General features: G+C 47.0%; 3 protein-coding genes across 3 annotated transcripts; 2 read left to right on the top strand and 1 right to left on the bottom strand.

Moving 5' to 3' along the window:
- Positions 1 to 66: 66 nt before the first annotated feature.
- On the bottom strand, positions 67 to 5,279 carry N7478_004901 (nuclear pore complex Nup192/Nup205 family protein; the record flags this gene model as incomplete). The annotated part of the gene is made up of 4 exons (XM_056921115.1): positions 67 to 392; positions 452 to 607; positions 663 to 5,018; positions 5,093 to 5,279. The coding sequence occupies 4 exons, from the start codon at positions 5,277 to 5,279 to the stop codon at positions 67 to 69; spliced, it is 5,025 nt and encodes a 1,674-aa protein (XP_056779152.1).
- A 1-nt stretch (position 5,280) lies between these two features.
- On the top strand, positions 5,281 to 5,460 carry N7478_004900 (uncharacterized protein; the record flags this gene model as incomplete). The annotated part of the gene is made up of 1 exon (XM_056921114.1): positions 5,281 to 5,460. One exon carries the CDS (start codon positions 5,281 to 5,283, stop codon positions 5,458 to 5,460), a length of 180 nt encoding a protein of 59 aa, XP_056779151.1.
- A 92-nt stretch (positions 5,461 to 5,552) lies between these two features.
- On the top strand, positions 5,553 to 14,615 carry atmA (DNA-binding protein kinase TEL1; the record flags this gene model as incomplete). The annotated part of the gene is made up of 7 exons (XM_056921113.1): positions 5,553 to 5,631; positions 5,694 to 5,736; positions 5,804 to 11,953; positions 12,017 to 12,407; positions 12,463 to 13,524; positions 13,580 to 14,531; positions 14,596 to 14,615. 7 exons carry the CDS (start codon positions 5,553 to 5,555, stop codon positions 14,613 to 14,615), a joined length of 8,697 nt encoding a protein of 2,898 aa, XP_056779150.1.
- Between the last annotated feature and the right edge of the window lie 369 nt (positions 14,616 to 14,984).

Below are 14,984 nucleotides of genomic sequence, written 5' to 3'. Positions count from 1 at the left end.
ATGTTACATGCTCCGTCGAGGTACGTACCAACACACAAAAAATCATCTTCCTTACCTCATATACCCTCATGAGAATAAGGTGGTAGGCCGAATAGTTTGTTGAACTTCTTGTTCTTCAAAGTCCAAGTAATCGGTCGCAGTGATAAGAGCCATGAATGCCTTGACTAGCTCACAAAGGACCTTTTGGTGATCAGCTGGGGCACTGCCGCCGATTTTTGCGAATCGCTTGAATACTCCCACCATGCATGAGCGGTTCTCAGCAATAAAAGCCCTAGTCTGGACCTTAATTTGCTCGTTGTAGATACCCCGAGAGAAAACCGCGGATACAATAACACGCAATACCGAAAGGAGGAGGTCGTAAAACTTTCGCAATGCATCAGGATTGTCGATATCTGGGCAGGTTAGTAAAAATGCGTGCTGAATGATGAGACTTGATAATAGGAAGACTAACCAATTCCAATGTCAGGATCAGCTGCAAATAGCTGCGACTCTCGCACCGACTCGAAAAGACCAGATTTCAGTACAACAGTGGCACCGTTCTTGGTTAAACAAAGGAGCTGGAGCAAAGCCAATAGTGATTCACAATTTGCGAGGAGAATTGTTGTATCTAGACAGAAAATGAGTATCGAGTTCCAGAAGAGGTTTTAGTGAGAGTAACTTACCAGCCGCGGGGCGATTGCGCAGTTCTTCAGGCAAAACACTGATGGTATCAAGGAACAAACTAAGATAGTTGGACTGTGAGATCAGCTCCGCGAGAACACAGTCGGTTCGGCTATCCAGAGATGCTAGGCAATTCAATAGCAGAAGAGCAGCTGCTTGACAATTCTCCTGGCCATTATGGGCATCATCACAGATTTTTTCGACGAGAGAAGGTCCAGATGCGCGAACAACTTGCTGGCTCTGCGTTCGTAGACCATCATGAGTGGATTCGGATGTTGTAATACGGGAAATATAATGAGAGCAAATGCCATAGAGTGTCTCTCTCAACGCCGCATCCACTGGGGCCAACTTGATTCCTCGCATAGACACCTGGAAGAGTTGATGTAGCTTCTCATCGATGACATCGCCACTTTGAGAGCCAAGGGTTGCAGATACCTCGGATGTGAGCTTGCCGATTAATGTTTCAGCCAACCGGGCGAGCTGGATCGTCTCCGCAGACTCGTTCTCGAGAGAACTGTCGAGTTTGGGGAGAATCAGCTGAATGGTATGCAAAATGAAAGTGGGTTTGGCTGAATCATCGATGACAGAGCAACTCATTGTGGTGGTTATAAGCTCCGCCCAAGAGCCAAGAGCAAGCTGGCGGTTGTGTTGAATTTGTCGGGCTTGGTTTGTCGCGAGAAGGAAAAGCTTCAATTCTTCAGCCTCGGCTATAAATTGCTGCTCGAGGCGCTGTTCGAGAGTCGTTCCAGGGGCTAGCAGCTTCTTCTTCTCAATTTGAATCAACTCCTCAGCCTCGGCAATATTGTAAAGTTCTGTCGATTCATCATATTTTCTTGCCCAGATCTTCGAGGCGACATGGCTGAGCAAGTCCAACTTCGGCATGTTGAATTGGCGAAAAACATCTAGATCCGCGAAGTCAAAAAGATCAAACACAGATGGATGCTTAAAAGATTCGCCGTCACTCGTAATGGAGGTACCCAACAGTGTGGAGAGTATCCCTTCCTGCAGTGTGGGCGATCTAGTCTTGGCCGCGGCACGAATTTCTGTTGCGGCATATGTGAACAAATGACTTCTATAGAGTAGAAATTCTGCCAAAGCCGAAGAAGCGTCCGTGTACCAAAAGTCATCGGTTACCACCGGCAAGCCGTTCCAGGAAGTGTTAGGACCGACAATGTTTTGCTCAGCGAACATGCTCGCTAGAAAGTTTTGAAGGCGCATCTCACCGAGAGTGAATTGGGTCGCGAGCTTTGAAGACCACAAGTGCCTCAGGACTTCAAACGCGATGCGCTTGATGTGAATTGTCCATGATACAAAATTACCCTCTAGGTGCTCAGGGTAAGTCTGAAGGAACCCAATGATCGTATGCAACAAAGACCTCTGCTGTGAGAACAATCCATCTGGTGACACATCAAGCATAGAACCCACAGAATCAAAGCCGAGTAGAAGATGGGCAACAGTAGGGCGATCAGTAATCATGCCCAAACAACTGTTCAACAATGCCAGGAGACTCTCTCGAATAACATAACCAGCTGTGAGCGCACCCCATTCGAGTTCTCTTGGGTCTGGCTGCATTTGCGACACAAGTGAGCGAGATACGCTGTCGACGTCCACCTCGCTTGCAAGAACCTCCACTATTTTGTTTGAGGATTGTAAGTTTGTAATTCCCGGCGACGACATCTTGTTGAGCTTGCGCGAGCTTGTGAGTTTTTCCAATAATTGCATCGAAGTAACGGTCAGTTGCTGATGCCCTGTACCACAGTATAGACACAGTGCAGGCACCAAAGCCAGGTTTTTAAGCATAGTGTCTTCAAAAGAAGCAAGGGACGAGTTTGCAACATTGACTCTATTCATACCAGTTTGATTCTTGACCAATGGTCTCACTATGTTGAAATATGTTGACTGTAAATCCAAAATCAGGTTCATCACCTCGATACTTCGAAGAAGGGTCAAAACCACGACAGATTCGGAAGACGCCTGTGCAATATCCGCCACGCTCTGTTGACTGGTTGCGAACAAAGCTTTGAGTACATCTTCATTGAAGAGCCATTCCATCACGCGAGCAAACGGGTGAAGACGAACGTAGCTGGCGACCGCGGAGCTTGTTGCAGCAGAATCAGAGGCGTGCGATGGCTGGCTGAAGACTGTGACAAGATCTTCCTTGAAGGACCGTAGGCTTGCCAAAACAAAATTGAGGCAGTTGTAAGTTAGCAGCCGAGATTGATAATCACTGAGTTCCTGAATCTTGCGGGACAGAGCGTGTCCTAGGATGAAGTCGATGTAAGGTTCAACGCCAGGCATGCGATAAGCGGAGCCCAATGACTCTGGGAAGGAAAGTGGGAAAGAGTCATCATTCGAGTCCGGGGCGGGTTCGATGAGCGAATTGACCAAAACTACAAATGCATTAGTCTGGTCGAAGCTTTCTCCAATCATCTGTAAAGCCTGTTGCTCGCGCCATAGACCTGAATTAGAAACATGGGGCATCTTCCCGATACACAAGGAGGCCAGGATGTCGCTAGACAAATAGTTATCTATCTGCAGCCACATCTCATTGCCATAAGGGAGATTCCTGTCCGTCATCAAGGCTGAAAGTGCGCCAAATGTGGTGGATCTCAGGTGTGTCGGAATCGGTCCACTGCATAGCCTCAGCAGGTTTTCAACGACATTAAAATCTTGGTTCTGGAGCATCCAGCCTCGAATATTTTCACTTTGTTTGCATAAATGCCCCATTAAACGGAGGTAACAAGTCAGCATGACGGGACTCTCAGGTTCGCTCATATCCACCGTCTCTGACTTGCGCACAATGCCTTGTTGATGCTGAGTAGTAACTGATGAAGGCTTTTCTGTGACTCTGCTGGCATAAAGCTGTAGTTCAGCAAACATCTGTGCCCAACTCATTGTTGTTGAACGTTTCAATTTCGAGCCCATGAATTTATCTTCTTCCAGCAGAAACTGATGTGCTGAAGTTGCATTATCTGCACCTTGAGAGATAGAACAGAGCAGTTCGCAGAAAGCGCCCACTCGAGGGACTGTCTGACGCTTTGATGCCCATTGGAGAAAGCCGTAGAGATTACTGTCAGTGTCTTCCCAGAATTCCCGTGCAGCCTCCGGTCGATGTTCGAAAGAAAACGACATGATCATCAAAAGCGACTCCAGGTGTGTGCGAGCCTCAACCAAGTTGCGGTGGAGACTCGAGGTTAACCCGTCTCTCAAAGCGGTGATTTGATCCAACCTCTGACGGTCCTGCCCTGATTTGAGCAAACGAACAGCGTCGGGCATATTTGCAATGCATGACTCCACATATGCCTCAAAGTTTTCCATCAGCAAGTGTTTCATGTATTCACTACAAGAGTCGAGCTCAGGCAACGTTACTACACTTTCCTTGAGTAGAAGCGCCACAAGCTCAGTCCGTGCAGGATCAGCCCATTCCTCGCTATTGACACTGGAACAAATAGCAAGCATGAAATCGAGAGCGCCGTCATCTAGGGCAGCCATGAACATGTCCGTTCGTTCCTTTGCTTCCTTTTCCGGGTCAACACCAGGAATAGGAGAGGCTGGTCCATCGTCAAAGTACCATCCACTATAGGCTGACAACCATACAGCTATGATAGCTGCATGGAAAATTGGTAGCTTCCAGGGCCGAGATTCATGGGTGGAGGTGATGAGTGAATGCAAACTCCGAGCCTCAGTACGCTTGATACTTCCATTCGGAGAGCCAAATCGATCAAAAGACACAACCGCGACGGGAATATAATGAATCAGCAAGCCGTCGAATCGCTCCAGGTTCTTCAGTTGAGCGACGAGGGCGCGGAAATCCTCAGGGCCTGCGTAAGATTTGAATAGATAGAAGGATATGGCTCCAAGCGATTCATGCTGTTGATGTAGGCTATGACGTTGATACTCAATAGCTTCCATGATATCTTCATCTCCTTCTTGGCCAACTACAGAAGCCTTTTGAGCTTGATCTGCAAGAAGTAGCAGCCATTTCTCGATGTCGTCCATGGCCCGTAAAACTTTCCTCGAGAAGACCGAAGCGTTCTGGAGAGAACTGTCTCTAATCTGCAGAATATCACTCAAAGCATTTGTTGTGATAGTTGTGATGTCTGTAGGTTGCTCATCCCCCCGTGTTGACTCGCGAATAATAATGCGTAGACACTCCAGAAGAAACGATCGGCGTTCGTGAAATCGCATGATGGCTGTGATCAAAGGTGGTCGATCCAGGACCTGGGAATCTTCCTGGGAAACCAGGAACATCCCCGCCGCCTCGAGCTCGTCGATGTTCAAGGCATCTGCGAGCTGCAGAGCACCTTGCTGGAAATCCTGGTTGATTTGGTAATCTTCATCCGCAACAGTGATTTTCCCTATATGGAACACAATTTTGTATTAGCACAAATTTCCAATAATCAAAATAATTGACAAGACGGTATTGACCGACCCGAGAGAACCTGTTGACGACTCTGGTCGTTTTTCGCGGGCTTGTCTAACAATTGCCGGAAATCGTCAATATGGACGCCCAATTCGAACATAAGCCGGTCAATATTGCCCAGCGAAGAGTCCGAGATTGCTGAGAGATCCTTGTACAGGCCACGTAGGCCTGCCAGATTTTCGTGGAGCTCAGCCATAATGGCGCGGGGTGAAAAAAGTGAGGACAGGGAAGCTTTCAGAGCTCTGTTGTTCCAGAAGGCGGAACGCGATCAAAAATCCCGGGCGGTCATCGGCGGTTCTGCCGCTCCACAAACAACTTTCGACAGGCGCGACAACACAGCATCTCATCTTTCTTTGATGTGGACGATGGCATATTGAACAAAAGGGGAATAATTGGTCGGGGAATCTACAGAGAGATCAGCGTCTGATGGCTACGGAATCTCGTGGCTGGCTTCGCTTCTCACAACACAATGGGAGAGATACTTCTGGAAAAGGCACTGGGGTATTTGTCTTCAGACAAGCAAAAGGAACGTGCTGATGGGCTAGCAGGTTTGTTCAGGAATACTTTAACCTCATATTATCGCGTAATCTGTTCCTAATGAATTGATTAGACCTGAAACACATTTTCCAGCAAAACAAACAAAGCCCCAAACTGTAAGTAAATGAGTATACGTGCAGTACCTGGCGATCCAAAGACTAATGCGAAACTGGATCATTCTAGCTCAGACCTTAGCGATAAAGCCTGTCACAAAATCTTCGAGTCCCTTTTTCGATTTGTTGCTTCAGAAAGATCGATTTATATTCGAGCCCAGAGATCGAATTCCAGAAGCCCTTCTGCCACCCGATTGTCAACATGTGCGTCAGTCTTGCGAGCCGCAGTTGACATCTTCCTGCGAAACTTAAGAACCAAGACCGTTCGTGCGATTATTGATCACATCATCGAAACGATCCCTCTTCCAGGCGAGGGACTATGGGAACCACTGAGTGTCGACTATACCAAATGTCTGGTATCTCTCCTACGCTATCCTCCTCACACCGAGCATCTCAGTGATACGGAATGGGAGAAACTGATAGATTTCTGCCTTGCTGCCATTGGCCTACAAGAGGGAAACGAGAGTCAACTTACCATTCGCAGCGGGCAACGGTCCGCCTTCGATGAAGGGCCGGATGGCAGTGACGGCCGCTCCACCCCCTCTAGGTCGACCCCGGCCCCAGCTACTCGAGAAAAGCATGTAGGCGATAGGAATGTCATTGGTGAAGCTGTCACATGTATACAGTTGTTGACCGCTAGCCCCAGTGCGCCGGTACAGGCGGCAGCTGAAAACATACTTCAAGGCCTTGTGGAGTTTGTTAAATCGCCATCTCTCATGGTTGGAAATTCACACCAGCTTGCATTCAGTAGCATCAATACAGTCGCTTCAAAAGTTTTGTTCGACCAATCCCAGCTGGCCAGAGAAACTCTCTTGGGCTTGATACCCGTAATACGCCGCATATGGGTCACTAAGATCAACACTTTGAAAGACGAGCTCCTCATTACCTTAATGCTGAGTATTGTTATCTTATTTGATCGAACTAGCAACCATCTTACAGAGTCACTCGTACACTCAATAGAAGGACTGACGGGGTCTTTACACTCCGAATACCTGAAACGACCCGAAAAGGAATTGCTCCAAATCGATGACATAGTCTTTGTGCAAACGATGGCGAATGAAAACCAAATTGTATACGGTCCTCGCTTTGGAAATGCCCGATCAGAACATAACTGGACGGTTCTCTGGGTCATTGCCCATCTGTTGAGGTTGTTGGAAGCCAACGCCAGCCAAGTATCATTGAGATATCAGTCTGGCGGTGAATCATTACACAAAAGACAGCGTATCAGCTCCGTGATAGAGGCAGTCACCCAAGACGCTATATCTGCAACGGGAACACGAAGGATTTGTGCTTTGCAGTTAATCCAGTTTCTTGAGATTGAGATCGAAATAGAGAGGAAGGAAGACTTGACTCGGCGACTAGTCCCTAATATTCTCGATGACAACCCGACAATAGCGTCTTGGACTATGATGGCTTTGAACAGTATCGCTAGAGGCCGTGATGCCAATCGGCCTGCTCTCAAGGAGCACTGGCCACGCACAGTTGACCTCTCAATCCGTTCATTCTCTTCCTCAGTCACTTCGCGTGCTGCTTGCAAGTTAATGACCTCTATCTTAGAAAGGGAATTATTGGAGTACACAGCCATGACAGAAGCTTTTCGCTCGATGCTGTCCTCTGCTAATTTGAATGGGCCTTCTGCCATTTCAGAGGCTTCGCTAGAATTGTGGGCACTGATTGCACGGAAGAAAGCGCAATTGAATCCAGGTACCACTCAAAGCTCTTCGAAGCAAATGTGTAGCTGGATCAGAGAGGCTTGGACGATTGGCACAGTGACAGATCGAATTCAAACAGCCAATGTCGCGTTATTTGCACGACCAGTGGAATTGCTTAACCTTTTCCTAGCCTGTACAAATCGCCCCTACGATCTTCCATATCTTCCACAAGCAGGGCCTCCGGGGCTAATTGCAAAGGCCTGGTTTTTCTTTCATGAGAACCGAGACATTCTACAATACATTTTCAGTGTTAAGACTTTACTCGATTATTGGACACCATGGACCGGAGATGGGAACTGGGCCTTGACGATGCAGATACGACATGATCCAGACGATGAGATTATAATAGAGCTTTTACGATCGAAGTCGGAAAACTTTCTGCAGGCATGGTATTTATTCTCCGAGGACAAGTCACATCATATCACGAATGAAGTCCTTCAAATCTTGACGTCGTTTTGCATTGTGTGTGGCCTCTATGTGGCATACCTTCCGCAAGACTTAGCTTCAAAGGTGCAAGATCTACAGCAGAGTTGCCAAAAATTATGGTTAAGTATATGTGAATTCCTGGATGCACATGGGTCCAGCTCTCTGCAGGCTTGCCTGGAATTATTTTATCCAATACTCCCTTCACTCTCGTGCTCCGAACCCCAACCCACTGTTTGGAATGGTATCTATTTTCTTCTTGTGCCACTAACCGAAGTCCTCGAGAAAGAACGCAAAGCCCAAAAATCAAACAAATTTGCATCAACAGATCTCATGGACTTGGATGATCAATTTATACCCAACTCTACCGAGCCTGATGGCAACCAGGCAATATTTGCGTCGAATAGAGAATCTGTACCGTTTCACTCAGGCACAGCATCGTTCCAACGTTGTTTGACTATCCATATATCTCTTCTCCTCCGGCTACATAGCAATTTTGAAACTTCAGAGATACCCAAATCAACAACCCTGGCTGAATACTTGACAGATCTTGGAGAGGCAGATGTCCTATCTGCACGCCACATTCTGCCTGATGCCTATCATGCTTGTATGAAGTGCGGTCGAGAAGAATTACTCCACCTTCTTGAAGACGTCGGGGAGAAATGCTTGCAATCGTATGAGATGGAACGCTGCGAAGCTTCGCACGGCGTTTCCATTCGTGTGATGTGTAGTCTTGTTGCTTGCTGGACGGGCACACAGACTGATGATTTGAATGACTCAGCCATGGACCTGTACGGTTGGTTCTTAGAGGCCCTTCTAGCGCGGAAAAGGGCATCACCTAGGGTTTATATAGCTCTCTCCGAGCTAATTCAGGCGGTCTTGGGGGCATGCCCTTCATATGGAAGTGCACAGTCCCTCCCATCACCACGCACAAGCCTTTTCACAATACTCCACGAGGGAGACGCACAGGTCAAATTCAATGTTGCGAAGTTTATTCCAACGCTGTTTGAAAGGTTTCTTCTCAAGGACCATGACGCGATATTTGATGACGTGCTCAACAGCTTGCCTAGAGACCCCGATTGGATTGAAGGAATTGCCGTTCGTTTGTTCGTCTTGTCTAGGCTAGCTTCCGAATGGCACACGTTGCTGCGAAGAAGTATTTACCACATGTTTGAAACGCCAGGTCAAGTGCCACTTTCCTTGTCATATGCTCGTAAGTGCATGGATGCCGTTTCCGTTGCCTTAAGCCTGCAAGATGGGCGAGAGCTATTCCGACTTTTTGCATCTCAAATCCTCTATACATGGACCGAAACCCAACCCGTTAGTTCTATTCCTTTCAGCATCTTCGGGTATGCAGATCTCAAAGAGTTACTCCTGGATGTGAAAGATGAAGTTGTTGGACAAATGATGATGCGTGGCAAAGTGTCAGAGACCAAGGAACTTGCGACTCTCCTCGAAGAGCCCCATACTAAGCTTTTAGAAGCATCATTCTACAAAGCGGAGGCCTATAGCATCGCTCGTGATATCTGCACACCCCCTGACCAGGGAAGCCAGCCAGATGGCGCGGAAATCCATTTACGAAAGCTCCTCGGACCTAATGGGTTTGTCGCTCAAATAGAAAGCCAACTCCCTCAAATAATCGCCACCATTTTCAAGTCCATTGATCGATACGACCAAATCGAGCGAGCATACGCCAAGCGCCCTGTCTTTGCTTACGCGCTCGATATTCAGTCAAAGATCGCTAGTAAATGCGATCCCCTGAACTCCCTTCCGGCGAACCAGCAACCGTCTTTTCGGGCTCGTTATCTTTTAGATGAGCTGGACTTCGTTTGTAAACGTGCGGGATTTGAGCTAGAATCCATATGGACATCCACATTAGCTTCATACGTATGTCGCTCCTTGTTAGAGTCAATACATCCTGCTTTAGGATCCTTACATTCATGCTCTGTTATTCGAAAAATCAGAATCTTGGTCTGCCTGACTGGGCCAATAATGCTCGAAGACTACCCACTTGAGATGCTACTAAATGCCCTACGCCCCTTTCTCATTGATATTCATTGCTGTGAAGATGCTCTGGGGATCCTTTGGTACCTCTTTGACGCTGGCAAGACATACTTAATGCGGCACCCTGGATTTGTGACAGGAGTTTTCATATCTATGTCAGTTACTCTCCGCAAGCTTTTTATGTCAACCCCAGAAAGTACAACCCAAGAGAGTCAATTTAGAGCCGTGTTATCGAATTCTCAAAGATTCCACCAGTGGCTTGATGACACGATTGAGGATTACCAATCGCCTGATTGGAGCGAAGCAATCAAGCATTCATTTTCTCGACTCGTGGATCTTACCAAGAAGCTCTCTACCCACGATGATACGGCTCCTGGTCAATATGAAAGGGCACTAGTGTTTGAGGTGCTTAAAGATCGTGACTCTGAGCAACCCTTGTTGAGCCAGTCAATCGGTGACCTAGTTCTATCACTGCTGTGCCCTGAGTTCAAACGCAATTCAAATGAGCATGATTACAGTTCCAACAATGATTTCCACCCGCACTCTCATGTCGTTTCCCTCTGGAATACATTGGACAAATTTGATGGTGCGTCTGGGTACTCCTTATGGGCAGCCCGGCTTATTGGGCGCTCATTTGCTGCTACCGGCAAGATAGACGAAAGCTTGTTGCGAGAGCAGGACAAGGCACTGTTCCAGGTATTTGATGACAACCAAGAACTCGACGATCTTTGCCAGTCCAAGTCCAATATTCTTCAAATTCTTTGCGAGAGATTACCACTGCACAGCCATGTGGAATCCAGTTTGATTGAACGTACCCTTCAGCTGATAATTAGCAAAATCACCAAGTTTCCTGATTTCCAAGGCTGTGTAGAGATTATCCCCGAATCTCTCATGAAATCTCTGATCTGGGTTCCATATTCCTGCCCACAGATCACTATTTCAGAACAAGAAAAAACTCTTCGTGCCCCTACCAAGAAGAGTAGACGGGAAACCTCCGTCGTTGATTGGGCCTGTGAAGTTTCTCTTCTTCTGGTCGGAGTAGCTACCAGTGACCCAGTGATTGGTTCACTACGAAATATTCTCACTGTGATTCCCTCTCTGGCTGTCCAGTTACTGCCGTACATTGTTCACGATGTGCTACTCGCAGAAGAAGAAAAAAGAGACCAGATCCGACAAGAGATATCTGACAAGTTCAAGCAAATTTTGCAAGATGTGCATGAAGAAACGATGCCTCATGCTAGGGTTGTAATAAATTGTATCCTCTACCTTCGCAATCAACCTGTTCCAGACGAATCAACTATTGTTGAGCGCGATAGCTGGGTGGACATTGATTTCGGTGAAGCATCTTCAGCAGCCCATAAATGTGGGTTGGAGAAAACCGCATTGCTCTTTCTCGAAATACAAGCATCCAGAATTGTCTCAGGATCGCGTCGTTTGTCAGTCGCATCATATGAACCACCAGGCGAGCTTCTTCATGACATTTTCAAGCATGTGGATGACCCGGATATCTTTTATGGAATACAGCAAAAGTCTTCATTGGCCACTGTTATGGAGCGACTTGAGTATGAAGGCTCTGGACTTAAAAATCTTTTATTCCAGAGCGCGGAGTATGACAGTGAGATTCAAATATCGGGAATCGCAAACCCATTCGGGGTGGTGAAAGCTCTGAATGCCACCAATTTACAGGGAATCGCTAGTACGATGCTATCGGCTTCCAGTGGTACAAAGGATACGTCTCTTCCTTCAGATAGCATATTGCAAAGCGCAACTAGCTTGCAACAGTGGGATTTACCCGTGTCTCCATTAGATTATTCCCCATCGGCTACGGTTTTTCGTGCTTTCCAAAGCTTAAAAACATCAACTTCATTCCCAGAGATATTCAATTGCATCGATGACTGTTTGTTAACCGTGTTGAACTCTGTGACTGGAACTAGTCACTCTGCAATAGAAATTCGGAATGGGATGCGCGCGTTGGGTATCATGACTGAAATGAGTGACGTGATCCGTGCTTCATCACTCAATGATGTTGACACAGAATGGAAGCGTATGGTAGACAGAAGTAATTGGCTAAGAACTGAAAGGTAACCCCATTAATCCAGCATGAAGCATTCGGAATTTCGGTGTTGATTCTAATTTGCAAACAGCTACCAAGAGGTTGGAGAGATTCTGAGTTGGCACGAGGCATTATTCTCATCGATCAGGAGAAGTGATCTTTTTCAATCCAAGATGAACATGAGCCTTTCAGAGTCGCGAATACTTGAAGCAAAAGCCTTTCGCAAGTCCCTTGAGGTTACAAGAATTCATGGCGTCTCACAGGCATCATTGAAATCAGCAATCACTCTCTCAAGATTGGCCAAACCTTGTGCTGAATTAGGGATGAATATCGATGCAGTCGCTAGATTTGACCTGGCCAATGTCCTTTGGGATCAAGGTGAAATGACGGCGTCGATCCGAATGTTACAGCATCTCAAAGGACAGAGTGACTTGCACAAGCAAGCAATTCCCCTTAGTCGCTCGGAGCTCCTTGTCACCCTTGTAAGTTCGATAATTTGGTACTTTTTTTTTTGGCATTTTTAACTTTTTCTTCAAGGGTCATCATGTCGCCGAAGCACGCCTGGAGAAACCGGATTCAATACTTCAAGATTATCTATCACCGGCCGTGAAAGAACTGAAAGGTGCCTCCGAGGGAGAAACTGCGGGGCGAGTGTACCATGGCTTCGCAACTTTCTGTGACCAGCAGTTGCTAAACCCCGACGGGCTGGAGGACTTCAAGCGAGTAGAACAGTTGCGAAATCGAAAAGAAAGTGAGCTTCTTGGCCTTGATGATATGATGAAAACCGCCGAAGGTCGCGAGAAGGAGTCTCTTCGACACTTCCGCGCCAAAGCCAAACAGTGGTTCGATCTCGATGACCGCGAATACCAGCGTCTTCTCCGGAGTCGAGAGGCTTTTTTGCAGAGATGCCTAGAAAATTATCTCCTTGCATTGAGAGAAAGCGACACCTACAATAATGATGCCCTCCGATTCTGTGCACTTTGGCTAGACAAGTCTAGTAGCAAGATTGCAAACGTGGCCGTGTCTAAATTTCTTGACGAGGTCCCAACCTACAAATTTGCGCCACTCATGAACCAGCTCTCTTCCCGCCTACTGGATGTTTCTGATGATTTCCAGAAATTGCTCACGGGGCTGGTTTACAAAATCTGTGTGGAGCATCCGTTCCATGGAATGTATCAGATATTTGCAAGCAGCAAGTCTAAAGGAGGAAAGGACCCATCTTCACACTCTCGATTCCGTGCTGCTAACCAATTAGTGGACCGTTTGAAAAATGATCCCAAAATGGGTCACACTTGGGTCGCAGTACACAATATGAATATCACATACGTGCGCTTCGCAGTTGATAAACCGGACAGCAAATTCAAGACAGGCGCCAAGATTCCGCTGAAGAAGCTCCCAACTGGTGAACGTCTTGGGCAGGATGTTGCAGTCTACAAACTACCGCCGCCCACTATGAAAATCAAGCTCCGACAAGACCGAGACTACAGCCAAGTTCCTGCTGTTGTCAAATTCTCCTCTGAATTCACACTTGCGTCCGGTGTCAGCGCCCCGAAAATCGTGACCGCAGTTGCATCTAATGGCATTCGCTATAAACAACTGGTAAGATAAAATGCCCCACCGAACGTGTTGATTTACTAACCCATCTTAGTACAAGGGAGGAAATGATGATCTTCGCCAAGACGCGATCATGGAGCAAGTCTTCGAGCAAGTGAGCAGCGTCTTGAATGACCATCAGTCAACTCGCCAAAGAAATCTAGGTATCCGAACCTACAAAGTTCTACCATTGACCCTTAACGCGGGAATAATCGAATTTGTCCCTAATACAATCCCGTTGCACGACTATTTGATGCCTGCACACCAGCGGTATTTCCCCAAAGATATGAAGCCCAGCGCATGTCGAAAGCACATTGGAGATGTGCAAACCAGATCACTTGAGCAACGTGTACGGACATATCGACAGGTGACAGAGCACTTCCATCCAGTCATGAAGTTTTTCTTCATGGAAAAGTTCAACAACCCCGATGACTGGTTTAGCAAGAGACTGGCATACACCAGAAGTACAGCTGCGATTTCTATTCTAGGTCATATCTTGGGACTTGGTGATCGCCATGGTCACAATATCCTACTGGATGAGAAGACAGGAGAGGTTGTACACATTGATCTCGGCGTAGCATTTGAACAAGGTCGCATTCTACCTGTGCCAGAGGTTGTGCCTTTCCGACTCACTCGAGACCTTGTCGATGGATTTGGAATAACAAAGACAGAAGGTGTTTTCCGGCGATGCTGCGAATTCACCCTGGAAGCACTTCGACAAGAGTCCTACAGCATCATGACAATTCTCGATGTTCTTCGGTACGATCCGTTGTACAGCTGGACCGTATCACCGCTGCGAATGAAAAAGATGCAGGATAACCAAGACGCGGACAATGGCCCACCTGTCGTTCCTGGTTCAGAAGAAAAATCGTCGACAAACGAACCCAGCGAGGCCGATAGAGCCTTAACAGTGGTCGCAAAGAAATTGAGCAAAACATTGAGTGTTACAGCTACTGTGAACGAACTCATTCAGCAGGCAACAGACGAAAGAAACCTTGCTGTCCTATACAGTGGTATGTTAGTTCCCTGCATATGCTACCTTCTCAAAGACTAACATGGATTTTTTTAATTGAATAGGGTGGGCATCGTATGCTTAGTGAAATTAACCTGCATTTTTTGAGTTTTCTTGGCTAAAGCGCCTGTACATAATCTGAGATACCTCGTCCATAATGATAAATATTAGAGTTTCATAGTTCAGTCACAGTTCCTGCCTCCAAACAGAAATACGAATCCGGAGATTCAGTTCTCCTCATATCCTTATCACGCCGTCAGATTTACGAGAATGAGTCATCATTGGTTTCTTTGCCCTGCTTTGGCTTGTTCAAGGTTCCTTAGGCTCGGGGTCAAAACAAGCTCGGGCCCGACTACCGCCCGAGGTTGTATAGCACTGCAATGCAAGGCGGGCCCCCATGCGCTGGTACTTAAAGCTGCGTTATTACCAGTGCCAAGTCGTCTTCACAGTTTTT

This window comes from Penicillium angulare (genome assembly GCF_028827245.1).
Source record: "Penicillium angulare strain IBT 27051 chromosome Unknown utg000004l_segment0_segment0, whole genome shotgun sequence".
Taxonomy (NCBI): domain Eukaryota; kingdom Fungi; phylum Ascomycota; class Eurotiomycetes; order Eurotiales; family Aspergillaceae; genus Penicillium; species Penicillium angulare.
Note: the sequence above shows the minus strand (reverse complement) of the source record. Positions and strands in the feature narration are given on the sequence as shown.